This window comes from Phacochoerus africanus, chromosome 15 (assembly GCF_016906955.1).
Source record: "Phacochoerus africanus isolate WHEZ1 chromosome 15, ROS_Pafr_v1, whole genome shotgun sequence".
NCBI classification, from domain to species: domain Eukaryota; kingdom Metazoa; phylum Chordata; class Mammalia; order Artiodactyla; family Suidae; genus Phacochoerus; species Phacochoerus africanus.
This window is the reverse complement of record NC_062558.1, coordinates 120,642,916-120,670,476: the sequence shown is the minus strand read 5'-3', so window position 1 is coordinate 120,670,476 and position 27,561 is coordinate 120,642,916. Positions and strand designations below refer to the sequence as shown.

The following is a 27,561-nucleotide window of genomic DNA, read 5'->3' as shown; positions in this document are numbered from 1 at the left end:
ACTGTTGTTTAAAAAAGTGTTAGTTTGGTCCCATAGGTAAAACACACTGCCTCATCGCTTTACTTTGAGAAGCCGTGATTTTAATGCAGAGGTGGTACTTTTTACTGCAGGGTCCTTTCTATGTTCTGATCCTCAGGAGAGCAGACGTTAAGCAGCTGGAAGTGCAGGGACCAGAGCTGTGCTCTGGTTTCTCAGACACGCAGTGACCTCACCAAGCCCCCTGACACTGGCGGAGGGAGGCAGGTCCTCCACCCTGCCCTGGTTCACGGCAGACCCGTGGGTGGGCCGCAGGCTCGGGTTTCATTCAAGGGCCAGAGCCCCGGCTGACTCACTGCTTTTGTTCCTCTGCCGGGAAGCTCCGCCTCCCTGGGGCTCCGTGACCCTCACACAGAGGCCTCTTTTGGCCTCCCTCATGGGTGGGTCTCAGTTTTTCTATCCAAGGCCGTTTGCCTCAGATGGGAGCCAGAAAGTGGTTTCTTGCCCTGGAGTAGGAGCACCAGAGGTTTTCTGCCGCAAGGCCAGGCCTGACCCATCACCACCAGGGGGACCACTGCAACTCTTTGTTTGGAGGGCATTTCCCCTTTTCTGACTAATAACTCCCGCATTCCCTTCTCTGGACGGAGATGTGGCAGCATAAGAAACAGTTCTGGTGCCATCATTTGGCGGATATGAGCAACTGCAGCTCAGAGGTAGGACTAGGAAGAAAGGTTCCCAGCTTCTGAGAGAGATGCCACCCAGTCCTTCCCTAGCAAGTGGAACCCCGCTCACCACCCCAACAAGCTGCCCCTTAAACTCTCAGTCAGGCAGGTGACAGGAACTTTTTTTTTCCAGGGCTCTTCAATCTCCGAGGATCAGATGTGGAGCACAATCCGGTATTTTTCTCCTATGCAGTCATAGGACTAGAAACAATCATGTGAGTGCTGGCCCTGCACCTGAAAGTCCTTCTCCCAGCCCCTTGGAGCCCCGACCTCCTGCTCCGGCCCTGACGTGTGCTGACGCGCTGCTTTTCTCCTGCCCTTTCCCTTTCCGGCCTTTCTTCCTTCCCTTTCTTGCCTTCCTTAACAATAGGTATTTATTTATATCCTGCTTCTCTTTTAATCCTGAAAGTGATTTGAAGTCTCTGAAAGTCTCTATAGTACTAGGAGATTAAAAAAAAAAATTGGTATTCGAGGACATCAGAACAAAACCAGAGAGTGAGGTCAGTTCACCAAATTCCTGCTGCAAAGTCTTGTTCAGGCTGCAGATTTGATTCTGATGCCAGGTTTTCTAGCAGCCAACGCCAGGGGGGCTGTGGGCTCCATTATGCAATCCTGGGTCTCCACTGCAAACAGACCCTGTCATTCGGAAGGTCCGAAGTGGTTCAGGAAACCATCCCTGAGCTGTGCCTTGTTGAATCGTCAGTTTATCTTTTAAACTGCTGCTTGTGGCCTTCCTGCCATTGCTCTTCTATTTGAATGGCTTTGTACATTCAGACAACATATTTATTCAGTGCCTGCCATGTGCCAGGGTCTCTGTTAGGTGTTGGGGCAAATGAGACAGGGCCCTGGGTTGGAGTTGGAGTTGGGGAGATGAACTTAGGTGATTCATGTACACGGTGGGCACTGACTCATCAGTAGGATGGGGAGATGGGTATTATGGGAGGGGCCTGACTTGGTCAGAGGAGGCTCTTGGGGAAAGTAATATTGAAGCAGAGATTAAGGGTACATGTGAGTTAGCTGGGTTAGGGGGCGAGGAGGGAGAGGATGGCGATCAGCAGAGGGAGCAGCGTTTTCAGAGGCTCTGGGCGGGGGAGAGCATAGTGCATGTGGTCCAGGATGGTTGGAACCTGGAGTGGGAGTCCCACAGGTGGGCAGGCCACTTAAGGGAGGACTTGTGAGCCTCCCTCAGCTCCAGAGCTTGGGCTCTTGTCCCGAGGGATGAGTTTCTTAAAGGAACCACTTGGTCAGGCTTGTAAATCATAAAGACTGTTATTATTAGGGTGAAATAATGGGGAAAATTATGATTGCTGTGAAAAATAGGGTGGGTAGGGAAGGCTGGAGGCAAGGAGACCAGTTAGGAGGCTGTGGCACTACTCCAGGTGAGCAACGATAGGAACCTGGGCAGTGACTGGGCAAGGCCACAGCGAAAGCTGGAGAGGTTGGGGGTGGTCTAGGCTATAGGTTCAAAGATCTCAATGGAGAGAGGAGGAGCATCAAAGAGGACAGTGCCCAGGCCCTGGCTTGTCACCTGGTGAAGGCGACAACATATACAGGGCAGGGGACACGGATTGGGGAGCAGGGTTTGGGAAAGGTGGGGAGAAAGGAGAGGCTGCTTGGTTTGGATTGCCAGAAGATAGACCCACTTGGGTGTGTCTGCGTTCTTGTCCTCTCACTCCTATGCCCACCTTTCCTGTCACCTTGCGTCTGGCCCCTCTGCAGGCTCTTCATTGACGGTGACCGCATAGACACCCCCAGTGTTAAGGAACACCTGCTTTTTGACTTGGGCCTGGAAGCCGAATACAGAATCCAGGTGCTTCCCTACAAGTCCATTCTGAGCGAGCTCAAGGTCCTGTGTGCCAGCCTGTCGCCTAGGGAGAAGGTGTGGGTCAGTGACAAGGCCAGCTATGCCGTGAGCGAGGCCATCCCCAAGGTTGGTAGCCCCAGAGGCCCATCTGAACCTTCCATTCCAGCGGCCAGGCCCTTCCCAGGCCTGGCCTCGTGCAATTTGCTTTTGAAGCAAAGGTTGCTTGGGCAGAGTTCCAGAACTGGCTGTTGGATCAGAGGTGTCATCTCCCTGGATGAGCCCTTTGGGCTAGAGGGAGGCCCTTAGAACCCACTGAGTCCTGTGTTTTCCAGAATGTGGCATGAGAGATGATTTTAGGTGGGAAACATTCAAACTTAGGTTTATTTATACATACCTATTTTAAAAGCATTTTAACAGATGCAGAGAGCAAACTAGTGATTACCAGTGGGGAGAGGGATGTGGGGAGAGGCAAGATAGGGGTGTCTAAACACTAGAGGCACAAACTACTATGTATAAAATAAATAAGCTACAAGGATATATATATATATAGCACAGGGAATATAATCAGTATCTTCTCATAACTTTCAATGGCATTTAACCTTTAAAAATTGTCAATCACTGGGTTGTACACACCTGAAACTTACATTAAAATATATGTCTACTATATTTCAATTTAAAAAAGTGTATGCTAAAAATATAATTGGTCTATAAGACCATATATTATACAGATCATTTGTTAAGACAGAGTTGAGTTTAATAAACGAAGGTAATTGAAAGAGAATCTAAAGAAGGATATTAATCAGGGTCTGGGGGTAGGCGGCTAAGGTAAGACCTGTGCGGGTGGCAGGAGAGTGGCTAAAGTTGGGGAGATGCTAATTGACTTCCCCCATCACACTTTATAGTTCAGGAGACCTGAGGCCCTGGGCAGCTTTGGAAGCTAGGGGTTTGTCAGAGGTCAGATGATAGTGATAACCCTGCCCTCGACTGAGCCCCTGCTGGTGGTGGTAAGCAGCTGACACCTGTTTCCCCACCGCCCCCCTCCGCCCCATTTTAACTAGAGCCCCATTTTAACTAGAGCCTGGGGCAGCAGTCCACACCACCTTAGTTGTATTCTTTTTAACTGTCCTACCTTGGGCCTCTGGCTGCCAGGTGGCCTGTGCCAAGGCCAGCAATGTCCTCTCTTCTCCATTAAGCAGTGGGCCATCCTGGGAGGAGTCTAGGCTTGGCCCTCTAGACCTGGCTTGCCCTTGCACCTGGTCACTATCACACTGTGTGACACAGTTACTCAGAGCTTTACTTCCCTGGGGATCCTGCCTGCCTTTGTTTCCTGAGGGGTTAGGTAAGTGAGAGAGAGAAGCAAGGAGAGTGGAGAGGGAAAGCCCTTTGAGAGGCTCTGCGAGTCCAAAGTCAAGGTGAAAAATCCACCCCAACCCCCTTGTAACACAGGCCTGGATTCTAACTTGTTCTCAAATTGGGAAGGCTCTTCCCCAGCCCTTTAAGATCAGATCTTTAGCAGTAGCTGATTCCTGAGTGCAAGAAGGGAAGAAGCAGGGCGCCCCTGTCTCCCCTGGTTGGTCATATGCATCCCAGACAGTGGGAAAAAGCCTCCTTTGTGCAGCCAGAAGGGGTTATTTCAGTCAAGCTTTGATCTGTTAGTGAACTCTGACCATGACCACGGAGGCTCAAAAAGGAGTATCTTGCTGATGGCTGGCTGCCCGCAGTCTCACAGAACTAAGTGGGTGGGGGATGGACGAGAAATACCTTGTTTGATGTACTTTATTTTTTTGAATGAGCTCAATCTCCTTTTACCATGCTCAGAGTCACCAACCAAAAGGGACAGGTCTTTGGGCCCCAGGGGACAGCTGGGTAGGTCCTGAGTGGGAGCTCTTCCAGTGATTTAAGTGTGGTGTGCTGGGCCACGAGGTGATTGCCTTGGTCTTGGGTGAGTGGAGCCATGCTTAGTTTCCCATGCTACTGCCTGTTGCCCTAGGATCATCGCTGCTGTATGCCTTACACCCCCATCTGCATCGCCAAAGCTGTGAAGAATTCTGCCGAATCAGAAGGCATGAGGCGAGCTCATGTGAGTAAGGCAGCCCGTGCTGAAGAGGGGATGTGTGGCGGTCAGAAGGCCCTGCTCCTTTACCTGCTGAGTGGTCTTGAACTCGGCACAAGGTTGGAACCTTTGTGAGCCTTCCAGAGTTAATGAGAGAATGAGATCAACTACTGGATGATCTGGATCTTTACAAAATACATACAACACAAAAGAGAAGTTGATGATAGTGTAGGTGATGGCGAGGATGAAAATGATGAAGGTGAAGCCTCTGAAAAGGCCTGGATTTGTGTTTCAAGCAGTGGATCTGGAAGGATGTGGGGCCTGTCTTTCCTGCTCCAGAAGTACAGGAGTGACCCCCCTGAGGGAGCTGTGTATGCTCTGGGGTGGGCCCCTTCCTGATCGTGCCTGAATTACTCCCTGGCAGAGGAGCCCTTTCCCCTGTAGTAGAAATTGCTGCACACTTGTTCACAGGAAATGCCTGCGTGTACAGCCCTGATTGCTGATGATTTGTGGTCCTGTGGGTGCAGTCCTCTCAGTATCACATTAGGGCTGGGCTCCGAATCTGCCCATCTGATTTTCAGTAGTGACTTTAAAAAAATGTCTCCATTATTTGCACAGATTAAAGATGCCGTTGCCCTCTGTGAACTCTTTAACTGGCTGGAGAAAGAGGTTGGTTCCTAGTCTTTGTTTAACACTTGGATCTAGATTATTCCGGAATTATCTACGTGTGATTTTAACTGTTCACCATGAGGTCTAAGCTCTTGATCTACTTTTAGCACTCTTTCAATAGTTCTCTGTGGAAATTTGGTGTGTGTGTATTTAGAAATTCTTTAATTGTAGAAAATAGTAACAAGGATGAAGAAGGAAATTCCTTAACAGCACGGATCCTTTCTGGTTAAGGAATTGTCTTACAACTAAGTGGAGTTTCATTATAAGGAAATATGACTTTGTGGATATTCTAGGCAAGTTGTATTGAGAGAAAAAAGATCTTTATACATTTTGAACTTTAATTTGCGCCATAAAACTTTTTTTTTTTTTTTTGTCCTTTGTCTTTTTATGGCCATACCCACGGCATATGGAGGTTCCCAGGCTAGGGATCTAATTGAAGCCACAGATACTGGCCTACACCACAGCCACAGGAATGCCATATCTGAGCCTTGTCTGCAACCTACACCACAGCCCACGGCAACAGCAGATCCCCAACCCACTGAGTGAGGTCAGGGATCGAACCTGCAATCTCATCGTTCCTAGTCAGACTTACCTCCACTGCGCCACAACAGGAACTCCCATAAAACTTTTTATGTTAAACTGACTCCTTAGTTTCTTTCCCTTTCACTCCTTGTAGTTGACACGAAAGTGATTTTTTTGTTCTCTTATTAAACAATATCATGTTCCCTTTCAATATTATATAAACTACTCTTTAAAAGTAGCTTAAATTGGAAAAAGAATTATCACCCCTATTCTCTCCAGTGTAACAGCTTTTTCCCCTCTGGCTATTGTTCATCTTTGTATATTATTTTTTTCAATATAAATTATTTTTATATCTCTCACTGTACAGCTACAATTTTGTATTTTGTTTATTTTAGTCATTTAGTATCATAGTGTGAGCATTTTCCGTATGCTTTGAGGTCTTAAAAAAAATGATCTAAATGGAGACTATGTTTGGTGGTTAGATTGATTTATTTACCCATTTCTCCTATTTTCAAATGTTTAGATTGTTGTTAACTGCCCTTATCAAAAACCTTGTAATAATATGTTTGCACCTATCTTTTTTACTTATTTAGGATCACTTTCTTATAATGATATCCTGGGTGGGATACTTTTGAATTTTTAAATTTAGGTGTATAAAGTTTTGGAAAGTTTCAGGATATCATACTGAGGCAAAATGGTTTTGTGAAAAATAAATGGGTAGAAATCCTTCTACCTTAGATTAGAGCCTTTGGAAATTCCCTCCTTGTTAAAGATGAGACATGAACTGTGTCCTGTAGATTGCTGGGAATTGGGACGTGGGAATTGAGGAAAAATAAGTTTTTAATGCACGCCCTATAATATGTAAGAGACACATGAATTTATCACACCCCGATGGTTTATAAGCCACTTCCTTGTAGGTGCCCAAAGGCGGCGTGACGGAGATCTCAGCTGCTGACAAAGCTGAGGAATTCCGCAGGTAAGGGTCAGTCTGGGGACCCCACAAACCTGTGCTCACTTCCTTGGCAGGTTAAATGAAGCTGGGAGGGCCCTGATTCTTGGCACAATAAAAATCTTTAAGCCCCTCTGCTCTGTGTGTCTTTCTGTTCCAGGCAGCAGGCTGACTTTGTGGACCTGAGCTTCCCAACAATTTCCAGTACGGGACCCAACGGCGCCATCATTCACTACGCGTAAGGCATGCGGAGGAGCACGCTGCCTGGCTTTGCTGCTGCTTCTGCACAGGAGCCTGAGCAGGGGAGAGACATTGTTTTACCAGAGGCCCCAGTGCCCACCTCCGTGTGTCTGTTGAGATTGTTCTTATTTGGGAAAGAATGAAAACTTGTTTTCTCTCATTTCCTCTAAAGTCCCAAGCCTCTGCCTTTTGGGAGCCGCCTCTTAGGCTTAGGTGTTTGGCACTGACATTCTCCACGATGCACTCAAATGGGTTGTCTCTCTTTCCTTCTGAGGCTGCAGTATCTGTGTTCATAATCCCTGGATCTTAATAATTAGAATTTTTAGTGTTTTTCCCTTCTGACAGCAGCAGCCTTCTTGATGCATTAGTCCAAATGTCCTGTGAGCTCCATCACCTCCGCACCAGAAAATCTTATCATTAGCTTGTGGAGCACCTTTTATGGTTAAGGAGATAATCTGTACTCTCTCTTTCCTCAGCCTGTGGGGGTTTTTATCACATGACCTATGAGAGCCCAGGAGCCCACAGAGCCGAGCATCCCCCCGCTGTGAGGCAGGAGGGGAACTGATGAGTCTAGGACTGCTAGATCTGCCTGTGGACCTGTGGGAACAGGGACTTGGCGTCCCCTGGGCTGCAGCTCTAGCTTCACCTGGCTCAAATGGTTTTGCCTTCTGTGGGGCATCTTGAGTTCTTCACTTCCCATCTGTGATGTGCGCAGGGAAGGAACACTTGCTCTGTCTCACTGTGCTATACTTGGGCCCTGCTTTTTAATAATTGCTTTTAGAGTTTTTAGTCTTAGGGCAAATTTTGAAGCTGTTGTGTGGGAGACAGTCACATATGGGAATGTACGGTTCTTTCACATGAATGCTTCTGTTCTAATATTAAAATACCAAAAGGAAGTCAGTTTTTGTCTTATATTTAACTCAGGTGATGAATTTCCTACTTGGATACTCTTCCTAGAATTTTGCATGTAATTAACACCTTAAATAATTTCAGACCAAGACAGGAGAATTTTGCTTCTCCTTTGGTGTTTCTTCGTTATGGCTCTTGGAAGCCTGTTGAGAGGCAGGGTGCTGAAGCTGGGCCCACCTCTGGTTCATTTTCAATCATTGGACTTGAGTGCCCACTAGCTCCCTTGCTGCCTAGACATGAAGGAGAAGCTCTCTGAGGCCCCCTGTCTCCTGCAGGGCAGACACTCGGAATGCTCGCCTCCCTTTTAACTTTTCTTAGGGCAGCCTAGTGTCTGGGAAAGAGGCACCCGGAAATCAGATCACTTAAAAATACCTCATGTTGATTTGAAAAATTGCTCCAGCGTAAGAGCATCACGATCCATCCCTTTCCCCAGCAAAAACGCCTTTAGTTTTTCTACCAAATTGAGAAGCCAGTGGGGAGGCTCCTGGTGGAGTTAAGACTAAGGGAGGGTAGTGGAGGCTGAGGCAGGGGCCTGGACCCCTACCCAGTAAAAGACAAGTGACTCCAGGCTGTGCTCTCCCCATTTCCCAGCTTGGTCCCATTGCTTCTATTGATTAATATTTTTGTAGCTTTTACAATTTATCTCATGAACACTTGTTCCAGAAACAAATGGAGGTAGACATAACTATGTTATTCTTCCTTCTCCTGAGCTCTTCATCTAGTGGAGAGATAGATTGACTGGGACTGACTAGTAGAAGGTTAATACTAGTTGAAATAATTAACCTTTTGGGTAACTTAATTTTGATGTAATTTTGGACTTACCTAAGTTGTGAGACTAATACAAAGAACAGTTGTATTCCTTCTTGGATTCAGGAAGTGTTTACATTTGTGGAATAACTAATTTTTGATTACCTTCTTAGGCCAGTCCCCGAGACGAATAGGACCTTGTCGCTGGATGAGGTGTACCTCATTGACTCGGGTGCACAGTACAAGTAAGTGAATCAGGGCTGCCAGAGATCTTGACTCCGCTGAATCAAGGCACTTGAGTGGGTGGATAAGCCAGGCTCCAGCCGGTCATCTCATTCTGTGCTGCCCATTAACAGAATTGTTCTCAAGTCTTGTCCTTTTTTTCACCCCTAGTTGAAATAGCCTGGTTGTAGCTCTGTTCCCACAAAAGACTGTTTGATAGAAATGTTTAGGCCTTGGTTGGAAGCTGTTAAATACTCAATAAATAACTAAAAGTAAGCTTTCTGGACCTTTGGGAAGTCTTCTGCTCCAGCCCACAAACTGCCTGCCAGCTCTCTGGACTTGCAGTGGCTCCAGAGCCATGAAGTGAGGCATGAGAATTTTGAATGAATGCATGAGAAACAAGGGTTGCCTATGAATTCTGAATCCCCTTCTTCATGCCTCACTGCTTTCTCAGTCATCATCTAGGATAGTTTGTCAGAGAACCCACGATTAGGCTGGGTCTCGATGTGGACCCCGGGAGGAGGAGCTGGCATTGGTGTCGTCTGCCTTAAGAGAGCACGAGCAAGGCCTTTTCACCTGTTCTCCTCAGTCCCTGCAGCTGGGACTTTGGCTGATGGAGAACCTTATTTTTAAATGAGCTCAGCCAAGTATGTGGAAGCTACAACCTAGCCTTGTGGCTCAGAGTATTGGGGTTGCTTGGTTAGTGGTGAAATTTTGGTTCACTTCTACATGTTAGCAGGATTCTAGAAGCTATCCTTTCTGTGTCAGGGGGTAGATTTGCATGTTCTAAAAGATGCACTTGAGTGTTTTTAGGGGCCAGTAAATTGCTCTCCATCCCTTTGTCCACCTCCTTCTCATTCATACCCCCGGGGACGGTGTCTTTCATGAAACAGTCCTCACATCGTAGACCAAGAGTGTGTGTGCGTGCGTGCCAGGGCTGAGTTCACTCCCACTATACTGGGCCATCCTGGCATTCACTCTGTTTCATTTTATTTTTTATAATGACTTTATTGAAACATAATTCACAAACCATGCAACTTAAAGTGTGCAATTAATGGTTTTTAGTTTATTCTCAGAGTTGTGCAGTTCTCACCACAATCAATTTTAGAATATTTTCATCACCCGTTAAAAGAGACACCGTTCCTGTTAGCAGTCACTTCTCATTTCATCTACTCAGGGAGCCACTAGTTTACCTTCTGTCTGCATGGATTTGCCTGTTTTGGACATTTCATATAAATGGGTTAATAACATGTGGCCTCAATGTCTAGCTTCTGTCACTTAGCCTGATGTCTTTTGGATTTTTCCTTATTATAGTGTGTATCAGTACTTCATTCCTTTTTTATTGTTGAGTAATATTTCAGTGTATGTATATACTACATTTTGTTTATTTGTCATTGATGGGCATTCAGATTATTTCATGTTTTGGATATTATGAACAAAAATGCTACTGTAAACATATTTTCTGTTCTCTTGGGGGTTTACCTAGGAGTGGAATTGCTAGGTCACAGGGTAATTCCATGTTTAACATTTTAAGGAACTGCCAACTGCTTTCCAGAGCAGCTGCACTATTTTCCATGTCCACCAGCAGTGCATGAGGGTTCTAACTTCTCCACATCCTCACCTGTCTATTTGAGCAAAAGCTTATTTCGAGTGAAAATTAATTTGTCCTTTCTTTTGGAAAGGGATGGAACAACAGATGTGACTCGTACCATGCATTTTGGAACCCCTACGGCATATGAGAAGGTAAGAGAAAACTCGAGAGGCCCTCTCTACTTTCTCTGACAGTTCTTGCTTGCGAAAAGGGATTGTATAAATAAGTAAAAATTATATGTGGGACAATAAAATAGCTCATTACTGTGGAGTCAGGCTTATCTGCTTTATGATGTCCATTTAATTAATCATTGGAGAGATTTTAAAAGCTTTCTGTCTGCTGAGGTCAAAGTGGCTCAGATTCAAGTTTAAACAGCTTTGGCCTTCTCTTGAGTCAGGAAATGTCTTTGGGGTTGGGAGTAGAGTTGTGAAATATATGTTTTTTTAACCAACAGTGTCTAGGTTTGATTTTGAAAGCTACCCCCCTTCTATTTTCAAGTTCAGTGTTCCTATTTATAGGTTCAACTCTCTAGGAACCCTCTGAAATAACATACATGGCTCAGTTTGTGGTCTGTCTGGCATGGAAAAGAGGAGACAGCTGTAAGGTAGAGGGGTGTGTACCAGGCGCCTGGAGACTGGGCTTCGTACCCTCTCTGCTGTTTACCGGCTCCATGACCTTGAATGTAGCACTTAGACCATCCATAAAAATAGGGAGAAAACTGCTTGCCTCCAAGGCTGGCTGTGAAGGTTCTGTGAGCCCAGCAGTTTCCTGGATCATAGTCACTGCTTGGCAGATATTGGTTGAATCTCTGAGTGCTCGTTTTTCCGGGAAGCTCCTTGTCTAGGGAGGAGGGCTGTGTGGGTGCCACAGGGCAGGTTTCCTGGTATTGGTCCCTTGCATTGTTCATTTGTAGGCACCAGCACCTTAGAAGAGTTTGACCTTGGGTCCAGATACCTGTGGTGTGACTTGTCTTATGCTGTAGAAAGAGCCTCAGATGAGACTGAACAGTGTTGGGTTTAGTTCTGACTCTGCACCTTACTGGCAAGCCACTACCCTTCCAAACAGCACTTTTCTTGTCCAGGCAGTAGGGACTAACGTTTGAGTATAGTTGGTGGTGAGGAGCACAGAGGTTGAAGCAGGACTGCCCGGCTCCAAGGCCAGATGGTGCCACTTATGAACTCTGCAGTGTGGCAGGCTGCCTACTTCATCTCTGTAAAGTGAGGACAGGAGTGCCTCCATCAAGAAGTGTGGGATTAAGTGTGCAGGGCTGAGTAGCAATGGCCGGCCAGAGGAGAGGCTCAGTAAGTGTTACCTTACTAGTGTCACCGGTACTTTTTATTACTTTGCCCCAGCCTTCCTGGGGCTCAGATGGCAGAGTAATTCAGAATGTCAGGGAAGGGCTGGTGGGGTCATCTCTTGGACAGTTCTCTTTTACTAGATCTAATTTCAAGATTTTCTGGAAAATTGGTCCCGAGGCCAAGTTCTTTTTCTCCTGCCAGATTTTTTCCATTTTTCCTCTGATTTTTCTCTGTGGTATTGATACAACAAGGCAAGGTTTTCTGAACTCCCAGGAAAGGACAGGATTTGTTCTGAACATGCCCCCTGGATTTTCTTTGGCAGGAATGCTTCACATATGTCCTCAAGGGCCACATAGCTGTGAGCGCTGCCGTTTTCCCGACCGGGACCAAAGGTAGGTGGTCCCTTCCTGCATATGGCAGCCTTTTTCTTGTGCAGCCATCAGCCATGTGTAAGTCTGAGTGGAAGAACTGTCCTTCTCTCACCAGCCCCCAGCCTACTTCAGGCCCAGCCAGGGCAAGTGGGGTGCTGCACGGACTGAGCTGAGAGGACCTCCAGGGAGCCAGGCTTAGGACCGGGTGCAGGGTCAGCTGTGTCCCCACCTCCTGACCACTGTTGGTATTGGGTGGCCCGTGTGGGGGCAGCAGGGCATGAAGGTCTCAGGGCCTCCGTGGAAGTTGGCGCAGCCTCTTGTCTGCCCTTCTGTGCTGGGCCAGTGCCTCCTTTCAGGACCTTTGTTGGGATTAATTTTTCTGGGAACCTGACTTCAGATTTACCCCTTTTTGCCTGAGGACTGGTGGGTGGGGCTTGTCCCGGGCATTGGGCTGGCACTCACCTCCCGGGCACATTTCCTCACCTGTCAGGCCTGCCTGCAGTCTGGCTGGAATCTCACCTTTGTAATTCTGAAGCTGTGGGGTCCCAGCACTGGGAAGGGAATGTCCCGGGCACCTAACGCAGCCCTTAGCTGCCACCAGCATCCTCCAGCTTCACACTGAGCTCGGACTGGTGGGGAGCTGCCCTCCTCAGGAGCTCTGATTGTTAGAAAGTTCTTTGTGTTGCACTGAAACCTGAGTCCTCCAGGGACTTTTACCCACTGGTTTCTGTTTCACCTTCTGGAACCAAACATAGCAAATCTAATCTCTAAAGTGTTTCTCAAGTTGAAAAGTACTGTATAAATATCGTCAAGTGGTTCTTTATGTCTTCCAGGCCACCTTCTGGACTCCTTTGCCCGCTCTGCTTTGTGGGATTCTGGCCTGGATTACCTGCACGGAACAGGACACGGGGTCGGGTCTTTTCTGAATGTTCATGAGGGTCCTTGTGGCATAAGTTATAAAACATTCTCCGATGAGCCCTTGGAGGCGGGCATGATTGTCACCGATGGTAGGTCTCTCTTACCCAGAGGGTGCGCGTGGATCCTCTGGCTTTTTTGAAAGCTCTTTGTTGTTTCTAATATTTGAATTATTATAGAGTAAGTTGAAACTACTTTCCCGTTCCTGTCACTTTTTACTCAAACAACAACAAACAACAACCTTTTATGTTTATAAAAGTGATAAACATTCATTGTAGAAAACATGAAACTATAGAATGGTATGAAGAAGAAAATGAAAGTCATTTGTGATCCAGCCACCTGGGGGAAACACGGCTTAATATTTCGATCTATTAGCTTCTGGTTGTTTATATATGTGCGTAGCTTTTTTTAAAATCATTCAGATTATACTGGTCATATGGTCTATATTCTGCATCCTTACTTAACAGATATTGCCTTTTCCCATTAAATCTGTGAATGTATTTTAACGCTTGCATCGTTAGGTCTTATGGATAGATATGCCCTGTAATTTATTTGGTGGATCCCCTGTTTCAGAAACTTCCGAGCCTTCCTCTCTCTGTACCTCAAGTGCCTGTTAAAAGCCACCTGGGAAGGAGTGTCTCAGGGCTCTTGTCCCTAATTGAGTGGCTCTTCCTGTTTCTCTTCTCCTTGGGACAGGCGCTGTCATCCCAGGAGTGAAAGCGTCTCCGTGTTTATCTTCATCGTGGGCTGCTTCTCACTTGGGGTCTTGGTTTGTTTCAGAGCCAGGGTATTACGAAGATGGGGCTTTTGGAATTCGCATTGAGAATGTTGTCCTGGTGGTTCCTGTGAAGACCAAGGTGAGTAATTATGTAGTTATTTATTTTTAAAATTCCCTCATTCCTTGATGGGGAAGATGAAGACTTTTGTCCTTAGAACAAAGAGTATGCCATTCTGTGGCCAAAATGGAGCTTCCTTCCCTTGATATTGAGGCCTTTCCTGGAATTCATTCTCCTCTTCAAAGTCAGGAAGAAAATCCTTTGTGACCTGGGATCCTGAGCCAGACCTCAGAGAGCCCTAGGCAGACCCCTGCTTGATGTTCCTCAGGCCTCTGTGTTTACTGGAGGCAGCTTCTTGTCGTGAAGGCCCCTTTGCTGTGGGGGATGTTTGCGTGAAGCCTCCTTCCAGACACTGAATCTCCAGGGCTAGGGGCTGGAAACTATTTTTAACAAGCGCCCAGGTGATTTTTATCAGGTAAAGCTGGGGAAGCCTGAGTTATCCCCTGGGTCTGGCCCTGCAGAGGAGTGATAAGGCAGGTGTGGTGCCCTCTCCCCATCACATTACTAAGAGACCGCAGCCTTTAGGTGCTAGGCTTTACCTGGAAGGCCTGTTTGCGCCTCTCCATGGCTGATTTTGGAACTGGAACGGTCGGTGGGAAGTGGCTTCCTTAGCCTGCAGTGAGACTGCAGGGGTCTGCTGTTTCTACACCGAAGTCACCATTCTTGAGAGCGGCCTCTCCCCTCACTCCCGCAAGCCCTGCCGGGAACAGAGACCTGCCTGCTCTGTGTGCCCCGGCTCTCCCAGGCCACATGCCCTGGACAGACCTGTTAAACGTCACTTGATGGGCCTGGCTGAGTTAGGCCAGGCCGCATGGAATCTGCTGGGGGACTTAGAGCTTAGCGGAGTCTTGAGAACTAAACCCGGAGCTGTCCCTGCTTCCAGACGCCCCCACCTGCCTCCTCTGCATCACAGCAGACGGGCTGGATCTATTGCCGGGAAGGAGCCTCCAGCGCTCCCAGCCTGGCTTTTCCCGCTGCCATGGGCTGTGGTTTGCACAGCGGAGCAGCTCATGGAAAGTGGCATCCACTGTGTTCATTGTGGCTTCTGTCTGTTACAGATGGGGACCCGCTAACCACTTCTCGATTCCTAGTCACACTTGGCTCTGAGGGATAGTCCTGTCTGGTGGGAATGACCTCATGGTGGCTCATTGTGGTAAAGAGGAGTAAAAGCTTCTGTTTCCTTCTTTCTCCCACAGTATAACTTTAATAACCGGGGAAGCCTGACCTTTGAACCTCTAACTTTGGTTCCCATACAGACCAAAATGATAGACGTGGATTCCCTTACAGACAAAGAGGTAATGAGGGAGTCTCGGGGGAGGCAGAAGGGTGTGTGTGGGGTGGAGTCTAGGCCACTTGAATGAAAATCCCATGTCTTCTGAGGACTGTAGGTCCCTTTCCTGTGTTTTTTGGGTCTCTAGGCTGAGATAGGCCTGCTCTCCCTGCCGTTGTGGGGCTGTAGTTTTGTGGGTGGGAATAGTGTACTTTGCTTTCCAGGAGGGCAGGGGCCATAGCTGCCTTGATGCGTGTTTAGCAAATACGGGCCGTGTGTCTTCCCTTCCAGACGGCTGGTGGGACCTGGTGGCTATTGCACGTGCTAGGTTGTTTCCTCACGTCGCATGGAACATGGAGGAAATGGGAAGTAAAATCTATCATATGCCTGGTTTTCACCCAGACCGAGAGGTGGTCCCTCTGGGCTGTGAAACCCTTCACTGTTGTGCTCACTTGTCAAGCTCATGGGTCACAGAGTCTCGAAACCCCTTCAGATACTAGTGTGGGTCCCCATGCTCCTGAGGCCAGGCGAAGTGGCAGAGTCAGGAACCTGGAGGAAGACATGAGGAATCAGACAGTGATCAAGATCAGAACAGGGACGAGGGCCAAAACAGGGAGCCAGAAACAGCACCACCCCATCCTTCAGATGTGAAGTGGTCAGGCCTGATTCATGGACAGAAGAGTTCCCAAGCCAGGAAGCCAGAAGCCAGAAGCCAGAAGAACACACATTTCATAGCAAGGCAGGTGGGCAGAAGTCCGGCAATAAGCAAATGACTAGCGGGAGCCAAAGGCAGGACAAGTGTGGGGGTTACTCTAGGAATAAGACGTTTCTGTTACTGGCCTCACCCCAGGGGCCTTCATGCCTCTTGAGGCAGAAACGTGTCCTCATGGAGCCCCTTGGGCTGCATGCTTGGTGCTAGAGGGAAGTTGGTTCTTCCAGACAGAAGCACCCTCTTCTGCCTTGTCCAGCTCACAGATGGTGATAGGAAGCTCATCCGCTTTCTGTTTCGATTCCCTCCGTGCCTGGGCACCTCTCCTTGACCATCAGTGCTCTTGTCAGCCAATCATTCCCGCTCACAGGACCCAAAGAGGCCCTGCTGATGCTGCTTTCTTCAGTGTGTGGATTCAGAAGAGGAAGCGGCCTGTCAGTAGCACAGTGTCAGGTGTGTCTCCTCAGCAGGAAGAGTCTCTCCTGTGGTCCTGGACTCCTCTGAACTTCAGCAGTGGCTTAGGTGACAGGGAGTGAGAACACAGCAGTGAACCCGGGCGCCACCTGGCTTAAAGCCCTGTGCCCCAAGGAACCGATCTCTTCCAGTGGCCCTTGGGCACGGCATCCAGGGTGTTAGCAAGGGACTCCACTAGTAAGTCACTTGGCACACTTGGGAAGCCCAAGGCTCTGGTTTCTGCCAAGTAATTCTAGGTCCCGTTGTCTTTGCTGTCCACAGGATGAGTGCCAGTCAGGAGGCATTTCTCCCATGCGACACATTCCACTTTATTCAGGGAAATGGTGCATGAGGAAGATTAAGCAGGAAGGGAGAAAGTTTTGTTAACCTGTGTCTCACAGTCCACCCCATGACAGTGGACAGGGACTGGTGGCCTTTGTCTGGTCCAGTGTTATTACTGTACCTTACATACCCAAATCACTGAACTGTTCTTTTAGCCAATTCAATTTTATAGGACAGGTAATATCTTCTTGCCTTGGGGTCATTAGCAGGTTTCCACAAATAACAAGTAGAGGACAGTATTTAATATACCAAGCAGAGTATGTTTCTCTCTTTTAGTAAAAGGCTTCTTTTCCCACTCAGTAAATATATATACCACTCAGTAAATCTGGGGCTTCATTCTGTAGTAAGGCATAGTCATATCACACAACAAGATCAAGATTCTGTCCACTGGGCTTTTAAAATACCAGTCAGTGCACTGTATCACCTTCCAAATAGACTATTTTAGAAACTTTACAGTTTTGGGGTTGGGTCTGCATTCCCATCAACTTTTCACCAGGTGGCAGCAGAGGACTTTGGTTGGCTGTGAATATGAGAACTGCAGGTTGCCAGGGCCTTTGGGGTATTGTTGTGGCCGCTGAGGCTGCCCCCCACCCCCACCCCCACCCCCAGTCACTCCAGACTGTTTTGGGAGCATTCTTACCGTAAGCCATGTGGCCTCATCCCATCTGTTTCCAGGGAAGTAGAACACAAGGAAGTCACTTGTCCCTGAGCAGGGAGAAAGGGTTTTCTGCTCCTGTGCCTCAGCACATGGGCCTCGCTGCTCTCCAGGCAGCCTTTACTGAAGTTTCCTCTTTCTTCTCTGTTGCAGTGTGACTGGCTCAACAACTACCATCTGACCTGCAGGGATGTAATCGGGAAGGAACTGCAAAAACAGGGCCGCCAGGAAGCGCTCGAGTGGCTCATCAGAGAGACACAGCCCATCTCCAAACAGCATTAATATCTCCCTGATTTTTTTTTAAAAAACGCTCTGGGGAAAGGAAGAAGCCTGGCACACCCCCAACATCTTCCCCCTTTTCTCTCTTTCCTTACCTCCCCTTTTTACTTTTAGACTCTAAGAAGAACTGAAAATCTTCTTATCCTCTTTGATATTTTCTTGAAAACACTTGATCTTTTATGATTTTTTTTTAAATTGTTGAGAACTAGCAAAGAATAAATTGCTGCCCCAGAGGAGGATTCCCCACAAAGCCCAGTGCTCGGATCAGGGGCGATGCCCTGAGCAGCCGCAGGGGATCCAGTGTTTGGCGATGGCGAAGCAGTGAGCGGTCTGCGACCGCCACGTTCCGGTGCTAGTACATCATTCATGGCCACCTTCCTGTGCACGAGACTGTATTTATCATCAGTGAATAAAATGTCAGAATGGGCTTTGTCTCCACCGTCTCGCTCCTCCCAGCACTGTCTGACTTGTGTGTGAGGCGGGCGGGCTCCTTTCCAGGGCATGTTTTCTGGTGCAAGGACCCTTTGAGGAGAGACCCCAGGCCTCCCTGCCTACTTTCTGACTTAATTTTAAGCCTCATTTTGTTTTGTTTTTTCCTCTAGAAAACCTAATATTTTGTTGAATATTTTTACTATCAGTTTTTTTTTCCTGATTTTGAAATATGCCATTGATACACACACACACACACACACACACACACACACACACAAATCACACTGCAAATGACAGTCTTCCATGATCTGCCTTAGAGTAGATGTTGTGGATGTCTCATTGTTTCATTACTTGTAAACAGTGGTCTTTGGCAGGTGCCTGCCACTCCCTGTCCTACAGCTCTCTCTGGACTTGCACATGTGGGGCAACCTGAAGGGCTGGCAGAGCTAATGCCCCTGAGGCCTCAGACCTTCATGGTCAGGTGGGAGAAAACCGACTCTCCATCCCTTGGCTGGGATGTCTGAGGCGTGGTCTACACTGTCTGCTGAGGTTTCTGATGGGGATTGAGCCTTCCTTGCTCACTGTGGGAACCAGTTCAATAGCACACCTTTTGTGTTCTTCCTTCTCTTCTGTCTTATTTTCCCTTTCTCCCACCAGTGTTTCCTGGAGCCATGTCCCATTAAACCATTTACACGCAGATCCTTGTCTTAGGGTCTTCCTCTTTAGGAACCCAACCTAAGTCATACCGTGCAGATAAAACCACTCTTTGCTAAACATTTTCACCAGTTTCTTTCTTTGTATTCAGTAATATATGGAATGGATAAAGGAATATTTATGCACACAGATGCACATACACACACATCACACACACAGACATTGGGCTATTCTCTATATATGCAATTTCCTTTTTTAACTTGGCAATATATATCCAAGTTATTTTTCCGTATTGGTATGTATAGATCCAGCTATTAATCAGTATAGACAATTCTATTTATGGCTGTGTCCTTTTGAAAGCCAGTCTCATTGACTCTGAAACCACATCTTTGATTTGAATGGCAGTGAAGATGAGTAAGCATACTTTAGCCTTTCACCAAAGCATGGTTGGCAAGGGCCATTACGCTTTCCATCTGGGGAGCAGAAAATGAACTATATTTACCATTCAGAACCGGGGTGTTGGCAAAAAAAAATTTACCGATAGGGTGAGTCTAAACTGACCAAGCACCTAAAAACAGATTTATCAACATTTCTGCCACCCCTCCTGCCTTCTCTCCTCCCAAGGATTATTGATTCCAACTTGCTGTGTGGAAGGAAGCATGATTGATGGCGAGTTCTCAGGTTATATTTGTAACAAGACCAGGATGACATGGAAGCAGTGCCTCACAGTAACAGAATGTGTTCTGACCCACCTAAGATCAATTCTGGAATGCCTTTGGTTCACCTTTGGCCATATTTCTACTATGTCCCATAAGATTGGACTTGGACTTTTCAAATAATAGTGCTTATTAGTTACATTTCTCATCCATCACCTCTAAAAGCAGGAGGCCCTCCCCTTAGGACCCAGACTGTCATCTCCTCTGTGACATCCTGAATCTTCCTATTTCTCAGGAAATGGGAGCCGTGAATTGCAGCTGATTTTGGAGTTCAAACAGACTGTAAGTCAAGTGTGACGGCAACTCCACTGTTTGTTCACCAGACTGTTAAGCCTGTCACTTCCCAAGGCAGGCTCAGAGCAAAGTTTCATTTAACTGGCTCAAGCCCAAGAAGCAGAGTTTCCTGGTGCTGGGAGCTTCCTGCCTGGACCTGCATGTCTTGGCATGAAGTTCATGAGCCGTAAACTAGGTGACATGGCCCCAGAAAGAGCGAGGACCAAAATAAAACTGTAATGTGCTCAGGGGGATGATGGAGAGTTAAAAATACGGATAAAAAGAATCACTCTTCACTTTTAAATAAGTGACTAGAAAGACGTCTGGGTGCAGAAAGAGCATTATGCTAAATTTACGGAAGAATACCAAGGAAGCTGCTCTTTGTCTTGCTTACTCTATGCCCTCTTAGGTCTTAGGTACAAGAGAGGATTTAAAAAAGGGTACGGAAGGGTTCCTGTTGTGGCTCAGTGGTAACGAACCTGACTGGTATTCATGAGAATGAGGGTTCGATCCTTGGACTCACTCGGTGGGTTAAGGATCCTGTGTTGCTGTTGTGGCAGGCAGCTGCGGCCCTTAGTCTGGGAACTTACATATGCCACGGGTGAGGCCCTTAAATTAATTAATAAAAGGAATGGATGTGTGGCTTCTGCTGTGACTACCCCAGGGGCTGCCTTCCTCAGCTTGTTCACTCTGCTAAAAAAATCCTTCTGTTGCTTGTGCTATGAGAGGGGCCTGTGCTTGTCTGCCCTGAGGGCTAGTGCCTGGGCTCTAGCTGTCTAGTGGTACCAAACGTCATTTCTCATCAGAGAGAAGTGGGCAGTTGTGAAAGGAACCGCTGTTGTATCACAAGCTGTGAGGGAGGGCTTGCCCTTGGTGTTTCCCAGCAGCTTGGGATTTACACACACTCAGGGGTAGCGCTTTGTGACACCTTCCCAGCTTGAGCAAGTTTACCACTAGGGGGAGACAGAAGGGCATAACAGGAGGGCTGAGGACAGGGCAGGCAGGTGCTTGACTTTTGTTCTTCGGGCTGCACCTGTGGCAGATGGAAGTTCCTGAGCTAGGGGTGGAATCAGAGCCACAGCTGAGGTCTACGCTACAGGCGCAGCAACATCACATGTGAACCCATATGTGACCTACACCACAGCTCATGGCAATACCAGATCCTCAACTCACTGAGCAAGACCAGGGTTCGAACTCATGTCCTTGCGGAGACTACATAGCGTTCTTAACCCACTGAGCCACGGTGGGAACTCTGGTGCTTGACAATTTTAATGCCTCTACTGTAGTTGCTAGTTACTGAAAGCAGATGGAGCACAGAGTGAGAAATTCATAGGCTCAGAATTTGAAAACAAAAAAATGCAGATTCTGGCAAGGTGGCAGTTGTATCCTAGTTGTTGAATCTCTTCAAATCACTCCATAAAAACACAGCGAAGCCAGGATAGTACACTAAAACTCATGCATGAGATTTACACCAAATACAGGTGACAAATATCCCCACAAACTTAGTGGGAGCTGACACAAGGTCACCAGTATGTTGTCAGCAGCTGTGCAGGAGGAAACTGAAGGAAGCAATAGGGTGTCTGATGGACCTGAGAACCCCAAGATAACCATCAGGAAAAACTCATTGTACTTTAAAGAAAAAAATCATTTAGTAGTCTAATGAATGATGTGGTCACTTACAGCAGAAAAACATGAGACTGCCCTTAGAAGTTTTCACAGCAACATTTTAGGGCAGAAGAAATGGAATAGCAGGGGTTGTGGTTATAAGGGTGTCCGTTATAGTTCATTAAGCCCCAAATGTCTTTCTTGTTGTCTTTTGTATCTGTGCTAAATTTAACAATAATGAACTTAAAAAAAAAAAAACCCATGATGTGGGGGAGAGGAGAGCAAGTGCCTTGTGTGAGGAGAGGGGAGGTACCATCTGCAGCTGACTGGCCATGTGGTAAAGACTCACAGGAGAAGGGTTAAAGCATGATTTTAAAGAGGAGCTGAGACCCCTTTGTGCATGTGTGTGGGGCTTATCCTAGTTTTTAAATATTCATAGCCAATTTAACATAAAATAAACCAAAACAGAAAATGTGTGGGTCAAGCACACCCGTGCGAGCTGCATTTGGTTCTTGGGCAGCTGCTGTGTCTTACTGGACTGTAAGCTCCTTAAGGACAGGTGAGTAGCCTCCGTGGGATGCCTGGAAGCCAGCTGACCACTGCTAAAGGAGGGCGTGACTGCCAATTGCATATGCCGTGTACCAGCTGTGAGTCCTGGGGCAGGAATACGACCCCTCTGAGCCCCCATTTCCCTCCCTGTAAGGTGAGGTTAGTGGTGGCAAGTCCTGTGGCTGTGAGGACCGAATTAGGAAGCTCATGTAGAGTGTGTCCCCAGACTTAGCTCAGCATGTATACCTGTCTTCCAACCCAACACTGGTTTTTTTGTTTGCTTGTTTTTGTTTTCATTTTGGTTGCCCTATGGCATATGCAGTTCCTGGACCAGGGATCAGATCCAAGCCACAGATGCGACCTATACCACCATAGCTGCGACAATGCTGGATCCTTAACCCACTGTGCCAGGCCGGGGATTGAACCTGAGTCCCAGGGCTCCAGAGATACCACCGATCCTGTTGGGCCACAAGAGGAACTCCTCAACCTTGTTTTTAAAATTGCACTTTTATTGAGATAAGATTCCTGTGCCATACAGTTCACCTATTTACAGGGGGACACTACGGTGCTGGTGCTTCCTTGGTCTATCCAGGTGTCAGAGAAGGTTTTTATACAGAGATTAAGACTGCATCCTCATTCCTGATTTGTGAGAATGTGGAACAAACCTCATTACAGAAAACCTGACCAGGCCCTGCCGTGGGCGCTGTGATCAGGGGCTGCACTGAAGCCTCTTGGACAAGGGGTGAGTGGAAGGGATGTGGCTCTCTCTACCGTCCCGCTCTCTTTCCCTCCAGCGTCAGAAGAGTCTAAAATATGTCCGGGCGGAGTGGTGGAGGACACATGTTTCTGAACAAGTTAAAATTTTTTGAAGAAAAGGATGATGAGATATTTGGAAAATCATAAGGATGAGAGCCTGGGGCTTCCATGCTCACAGTGTCACCAGGCAGGGGGTAGGAAGGCCTAACTCAGGGAGTCAGGCCTTAGGACTTCCCAGCAAACCCCTGCAGGGGGTGCACAGTGGCATCTGGGCTGGCCTGTGCATCCAGCCAGCAGGTGGCAGTGTAGACCTTTAGAGAGCATGGAGACCACCAGCCCCAGAGGAAGGGCACTGAATTACAGATAATACAGACTATAAGACAGGGGAGGAATCACATGGGTTCATGTGGCTGCCACTCAGTGTCCTCCTAGAGGTCATTGGACCCAGTCCATGATTGTAGGCAGGAATATGGATAGGGTTCATTTAATAAGATGGACTGAAATGCCAGCTCTGATGGTACCCTCAGCTGGGTATGATGGGAACAGAAAGATGCACCCCCCATCCCCCCAGGGTCCCTCACAGAGACACAGCGTATCCAAATGTGCCTACAGCACAAGGCAGTTTATAATGCAAGTGGAATAGGCAGGTGGTTTCTACAGAATCTCTCCAGGGCCTCCCTGGTGCTCTGTCCCATGGGCACATTCCGTGTCTGCCTCAGACCTCCCAGGCTGTGGGAGTCCATTTAGTTGGAGTTGCCTACCCTTGGCCTCTGCTAAGATGACTCGCCATGCTAGATGCTAGAACGTCACCAAAGCTCACTCCCTAGCCTTAAAAAATAAATTGACTCATCCTTTGTAGCTCTTTGTGGCTTCCCCCTGACGTCCCATTTTGTCTTAAAAAAGGAGAGTCCATGTGGATTCCATCCTTTGCAACAAGTAGCATCCTTCTACAATGCTATTTCCTATTTAAACAAAGGCTAGGTTAGATCACTAGAGGTTTATGTTCACTCAGACCCCAGCCTCTTTTTCTGGCCTCTCCACGTGTTTTGCTTCGTGCTCTGTAGCCTTGGGTAGTCTGATTAGTTCAGTGGTCTGGAGCTCAGCACCAAAAAGACCAAAATCCTTTGCTGAGCCCCCAGGTCAGCCAGTGGATTTTCTCTGTTCCACAATCATAGCCAGTACCTTTAACCTTGTCTCACTGTCATGGTGTTCTGGCTTCTCTTCCCTCGTCCCCATCCCTTCAGCCCTCATCGGTCCCTTAGCCTCTTCAGGACCATTTCACCCAGACTCCAGGACAAGTCCCATTGTCTATCACTGAATTCTGAATCCTTTTTCTGCCAGTCCTGTTACCCCTGCCCCCCTTGCACCCACTTCTAAGATAGGACCTCAGCCTCTGAATTATCCTTCCTGCCTGAGATCCAGGTTTCGAGTCCTGCTCAGCCCTCTGGTGCCTCCTGGTCTCCAGCTGGGGGCGGTGCAGGGGTACCAACAAGGTGGGGTGGAACTCACCCACCTCTTACCACTGCATGACCCTGGCCTGGTTTCCTGGCCTCTCTGAACCACATTTTCTTCCTTTCTTAAAAGGGATGGGCGTGGTTAATAATGCTACTCCGTACAAATCTTACAGAAAATATGTGCAGTCAAAACTAGTGCCCATTCTCCAACCTTTACTGACCTTGCCTTCCTGGAGCCTGGAACGCCCCAGCTTGACTGATACCAACAGCTTGCCTGTGTTTTTCTCACCCCAGACTACAGAACCCCATATTACTCCATACCTGGGGGGACATTCTCCTTCTGCTGGACTCAATAGAGTTGTCACCAGCCTGGAATACTGCCCCTCATCCCCCTCTCCAAAACCCTTGCTCTGCCGCTTTTTGTTTGTTTGTTTTTGTTTTGTCTTTTTAGGGCCACACCCATGGCATATGGAGGTTCCCAGGCTAGGGGGTGAATCAGAGCTACAGTTGCTGACCTATGCCACAGCCATGGCAATGCCAGATCCTAGCCACGTCTGCGACCCACACCACAGCTCACGGAATGCCCGATCCTTAACCCACTGAGCGAGGCCAGGGATTGAACCTGTATCCTCATGGACACTAGTCAGATTTGTTTCCGCTGAGCCAGGATGGGAAATCCTTCCCGCCATATTCTGTGTTGCCACCTGCCCCAGGGATCACAGGTCAGATCCCTGACCCTGCCAGTCCCCTCCCTGCTGTGGCCTCCACGTCCCTTCCAAGGGCAGTCAGGAGACACGTTGCTTACCCTTCTGCAGCACTGGTGAGGGGTGTGGGTGACAGTGCAGCCCCTGGGCGGCTGGTTCAAGGAGCATCTGGTGAGGAAAGTGGATCTCTTGCAAAAGCCAAACAAACCCAGAACTCCCCAAGAATGACGATCAGAAGCATCAGAGTTTATGAAATTGCTGTACAGACTGGCGAGGAGGTCTCTATAAAGTGCACATGTTGGAGGCAGAGGGATAGCAGACATTTACTAAGTACTTGCAGAGTACTGAGTACTTCCTAAGTAGGGAGTCGTCTTCTAGGTGCTACACAATTGTTTCCTTTAATTCTTCTAACAGCTCTAATTTTATATGTAAAGAAGCTAAGGCAGAAATGAAATGAAATGATTTGTTCAAGATTGCACAGCCAGTTAATGATGGAACCGGGAATTTTGCCAGGTTCTGATTTAGAGACTCCACACCTCTATCTGAGAGGCAATGTTGCCTCCTCCCTCCACACCACACACGCTGTCTCCCTCAACCCCAGCCCCCAGCCCCGCGTCCATGTTCATCTCATGTAGGCAGTGGACGTTTGCAGATGTGAACATACTTCTTGCATAAGCTGGTTGTAGCACAAGGCTTGGGGAGCTGGGGGTGCACACTTAGTGATGCTGTTCTGGAGGAAATTGTATTTGTCATGATCATGGGTCAAGGAATAGCATCCACACACACACAGATGTAGACACTCCAGGAGATGACAAAACACAAGGTACTGGTGGGTGAGCAAATCCATGTGCGTTTGCCCTCCACCTCCCGGCCCGGTGTGCAAGGGCAGATTAGAAGGTGTGTAAGAGACAGACCTGACACTAATTGGCAGAAATGCTCTTCATTGCCTTATGAAGCAGGATTCATTAATTAAAACATAAAGCTCAATGTGACTTTAAAATTAAATACCTAAGACATAATGTCTCATGAGGCAGACATGAAGTGGAGTTACTTATATATTCTTGCACTTTAGTATGGTTAACTTTTTGTATCATTTAAAACCAAATCCACTCTAGGAGATTTAAGGTGCTTCTACCTGGCCTCTTTTCCATGAACTTCATACTAAATTTTGATACACTGAGGTCTTCTAATCCCTTTCTTTCTTTCATCTTTTGTTCATTAGTTTCACCTGGCCCTTTCATTGAGCATCTATTTCACTGATGGAAGAAGAGGAAGAGATAATTGAACGTGTCTCTACTACTGAAGAAACCATGTTTAGGAAAAACTCTGGAAGGAGGAGGGATTTATTGGTATTGGAGCATCAGGAACAGTTGGTGTCAAAAGACTGTTGTCACTGCTGAATCTGACCTTCAAACATTCCCCCTGACTCAGCACTATCTGTCTCAGCGTCCAGGTTCCAGGCAAGACCATCTAACTGGTCTAGCCTGCATCACTGGGTTGCCTCAGTGGGTACCGAAGAAACCATGTGGCCCCTTGATGTCTCCTAGTTGAGGGTGTGCAGTGGCAGGGACTGGGATTTAACTTCTGCCAAGACCTCGCACATTTGGGAATTCTCCCAAATAAGCTACAGAGGGGTGGAAACAGTGGCGGGTGTTGAAGGCTGGATAGCCAAACCAGAACAAAACTGTTGCTTGTGAAAATAATGGCAAAACCAATGAATTATAGGGAGAGTCTAGTATATATATTGCTTTATGCAATATAGAAGGTTTTTAAAAGTTAGATTTATAAAGACTACTATGTTGGATGGACCAGGATATCACCTATTAAGAGGCACTCTTTGTACATTATTTTGTGCAGCTATGATGCAAAGCATAGCCTCAGATGGATTTAGTTTTAGGTGGAATTGTCCCATTATCCATTGTTCCAAAGGAGATCCTGCTGCATCTGTAATGGCACAGGCTTAGGGAAGAAAGAGCTGAGTCTCCCCTTGATGGTCATTCCCCTTGACTCGATCTCAATGGAAGACTCCATCACAGACTCCATAATCTCACCAGATAATTATTTCTGAAGAACCGGGAGCTCTGGGATTTTTCTTACTTTTCTTTACTTCATGTTTATCCTTTTGCCTCCATGGCTCCTTTAGGGCAGGGGATGAGGCTGAATAATTTTTCCTTTACGGTTTCTTCACAGGGTGCTTGTTGGCTGGATGCTGGTGCAGACCGACTTAGATGCCACCACAACTGGTATGTTTGTGGCAGCACAGTGCCACAGAAGTCACTACAACATCCATTTTTTTTCAACTGAGTCCCTGGCATGAGGCAATGAAGCCTGTTCAAAGTCCCACATTGGCTCTAAGTATGTCCTGAGCACACAGCCCATGGCCTAGCCCCCTCTTTCCTGAATTTCTGAGATGAGGACTCTCAAACCTGATTGATGCTTTCTTGTTCTGTTCTCTGGTCCTGTCCTGTAAGTGGGTTACAGACTTCCATGCTACCTTTTTTTGTAAAAAGCCCCATCTAGCCCTTTAATTTTATTTTTAAATTAATTTTTAATTGAAGAATAGTTCATTTACAATGTTGTGTTAGTTTCAGGTGTACCGCAAAGTGATTCAGTGACACATATGTGTGTGTGTCACTGAATATATATGCATATGTATTTCAGAGTTTCCTTTATAGGTTATTACAAATACTGAGTAGAGTTCCCTGTGCTATCCTTGTTTGTTATCTATTTCATAGATAGTAACTTGTATATGTTAATCCCAAACTCCTAATTTATCCTTCCCCTCTTCATATAGTCTTTTAAATTTATTATTATTTTTGGCTGCACCTGTGGCATGTGGAAGTTCCCAGGCCAGGGATAGAACCTCCGCCACAGCAGTGACCCGAG

At 47.2% G+C, this 27,561-nt stretch overlaps 1 protein-coding gene across 4 annotated transcripts in view; it reads left to right on the top strand.

The window, feature by feature from the left end:
- XPNPEP1 (X-prolyl aminopeptidase 1) overlaps positions 1 to 17,959 on the top strand; it is a 50,775-nt gene extending 32,816 nt beyond the window's left edge. For all 4 annotated transcript variants that reach the window (XM_047759881.1, XM_047759880.1, XM_047759879.1 and 1 more), the window contains 13 exons: positions 832 to 913; positions 2,418 to 2,628; positions 4,493 to 4,582; positions 5,174 to 5,224; positions 6,664 to 6,722; positions 6,856 to 6,933; positions 8,765 to 8,836; positions 10,496 to 10,556; positions 12,025 to 12,094; positions 12,907 to 13,080; positions 13,769 to 13,845; positions 15,021 to 15,119; positions 17,407 to 17,959. In XM_047759881.1, the coding sequence (XP_047615837.1) occupies positions 832 to 913; positions 2,418 to 2,628; positions 4,493 to 4,582; positions 5,174 to 5,224; positions 6,664 to 6,722; positions 6,856 to 6,933; positions 8,765 to 8,836; positions 10,496 to 10,556; positions 12,025 to 12,094; positions 12,907 to 13,080; positions 13,769 to 13,845; positions 15,021 to 15,119; positions 17,407 to 17,535 (1,253 nt within the window). In that variant the 3' untranslated portion in view covers positions 17,536 to 17,959. The remainder of the gene's footprint in view (positions 1 to 831; positions 914 to 2,417; positions 2,629 to 4,492; positions 4,583 to 5,173; positions 5,225 to 6,663; positions 6,723 to 6,855; positions 6,934 to 8,764; positions 8,837 to 10,495; positions 10,557 to 12,024; positions 12,095 to 12,906; positions 13,081 to 13,768; positions 13,846 to 15,020; positions 15,120 to 17,406) is intronic.
- Positions 17,960 to 27,561: the final 9,602 nt, after the last annotated feature.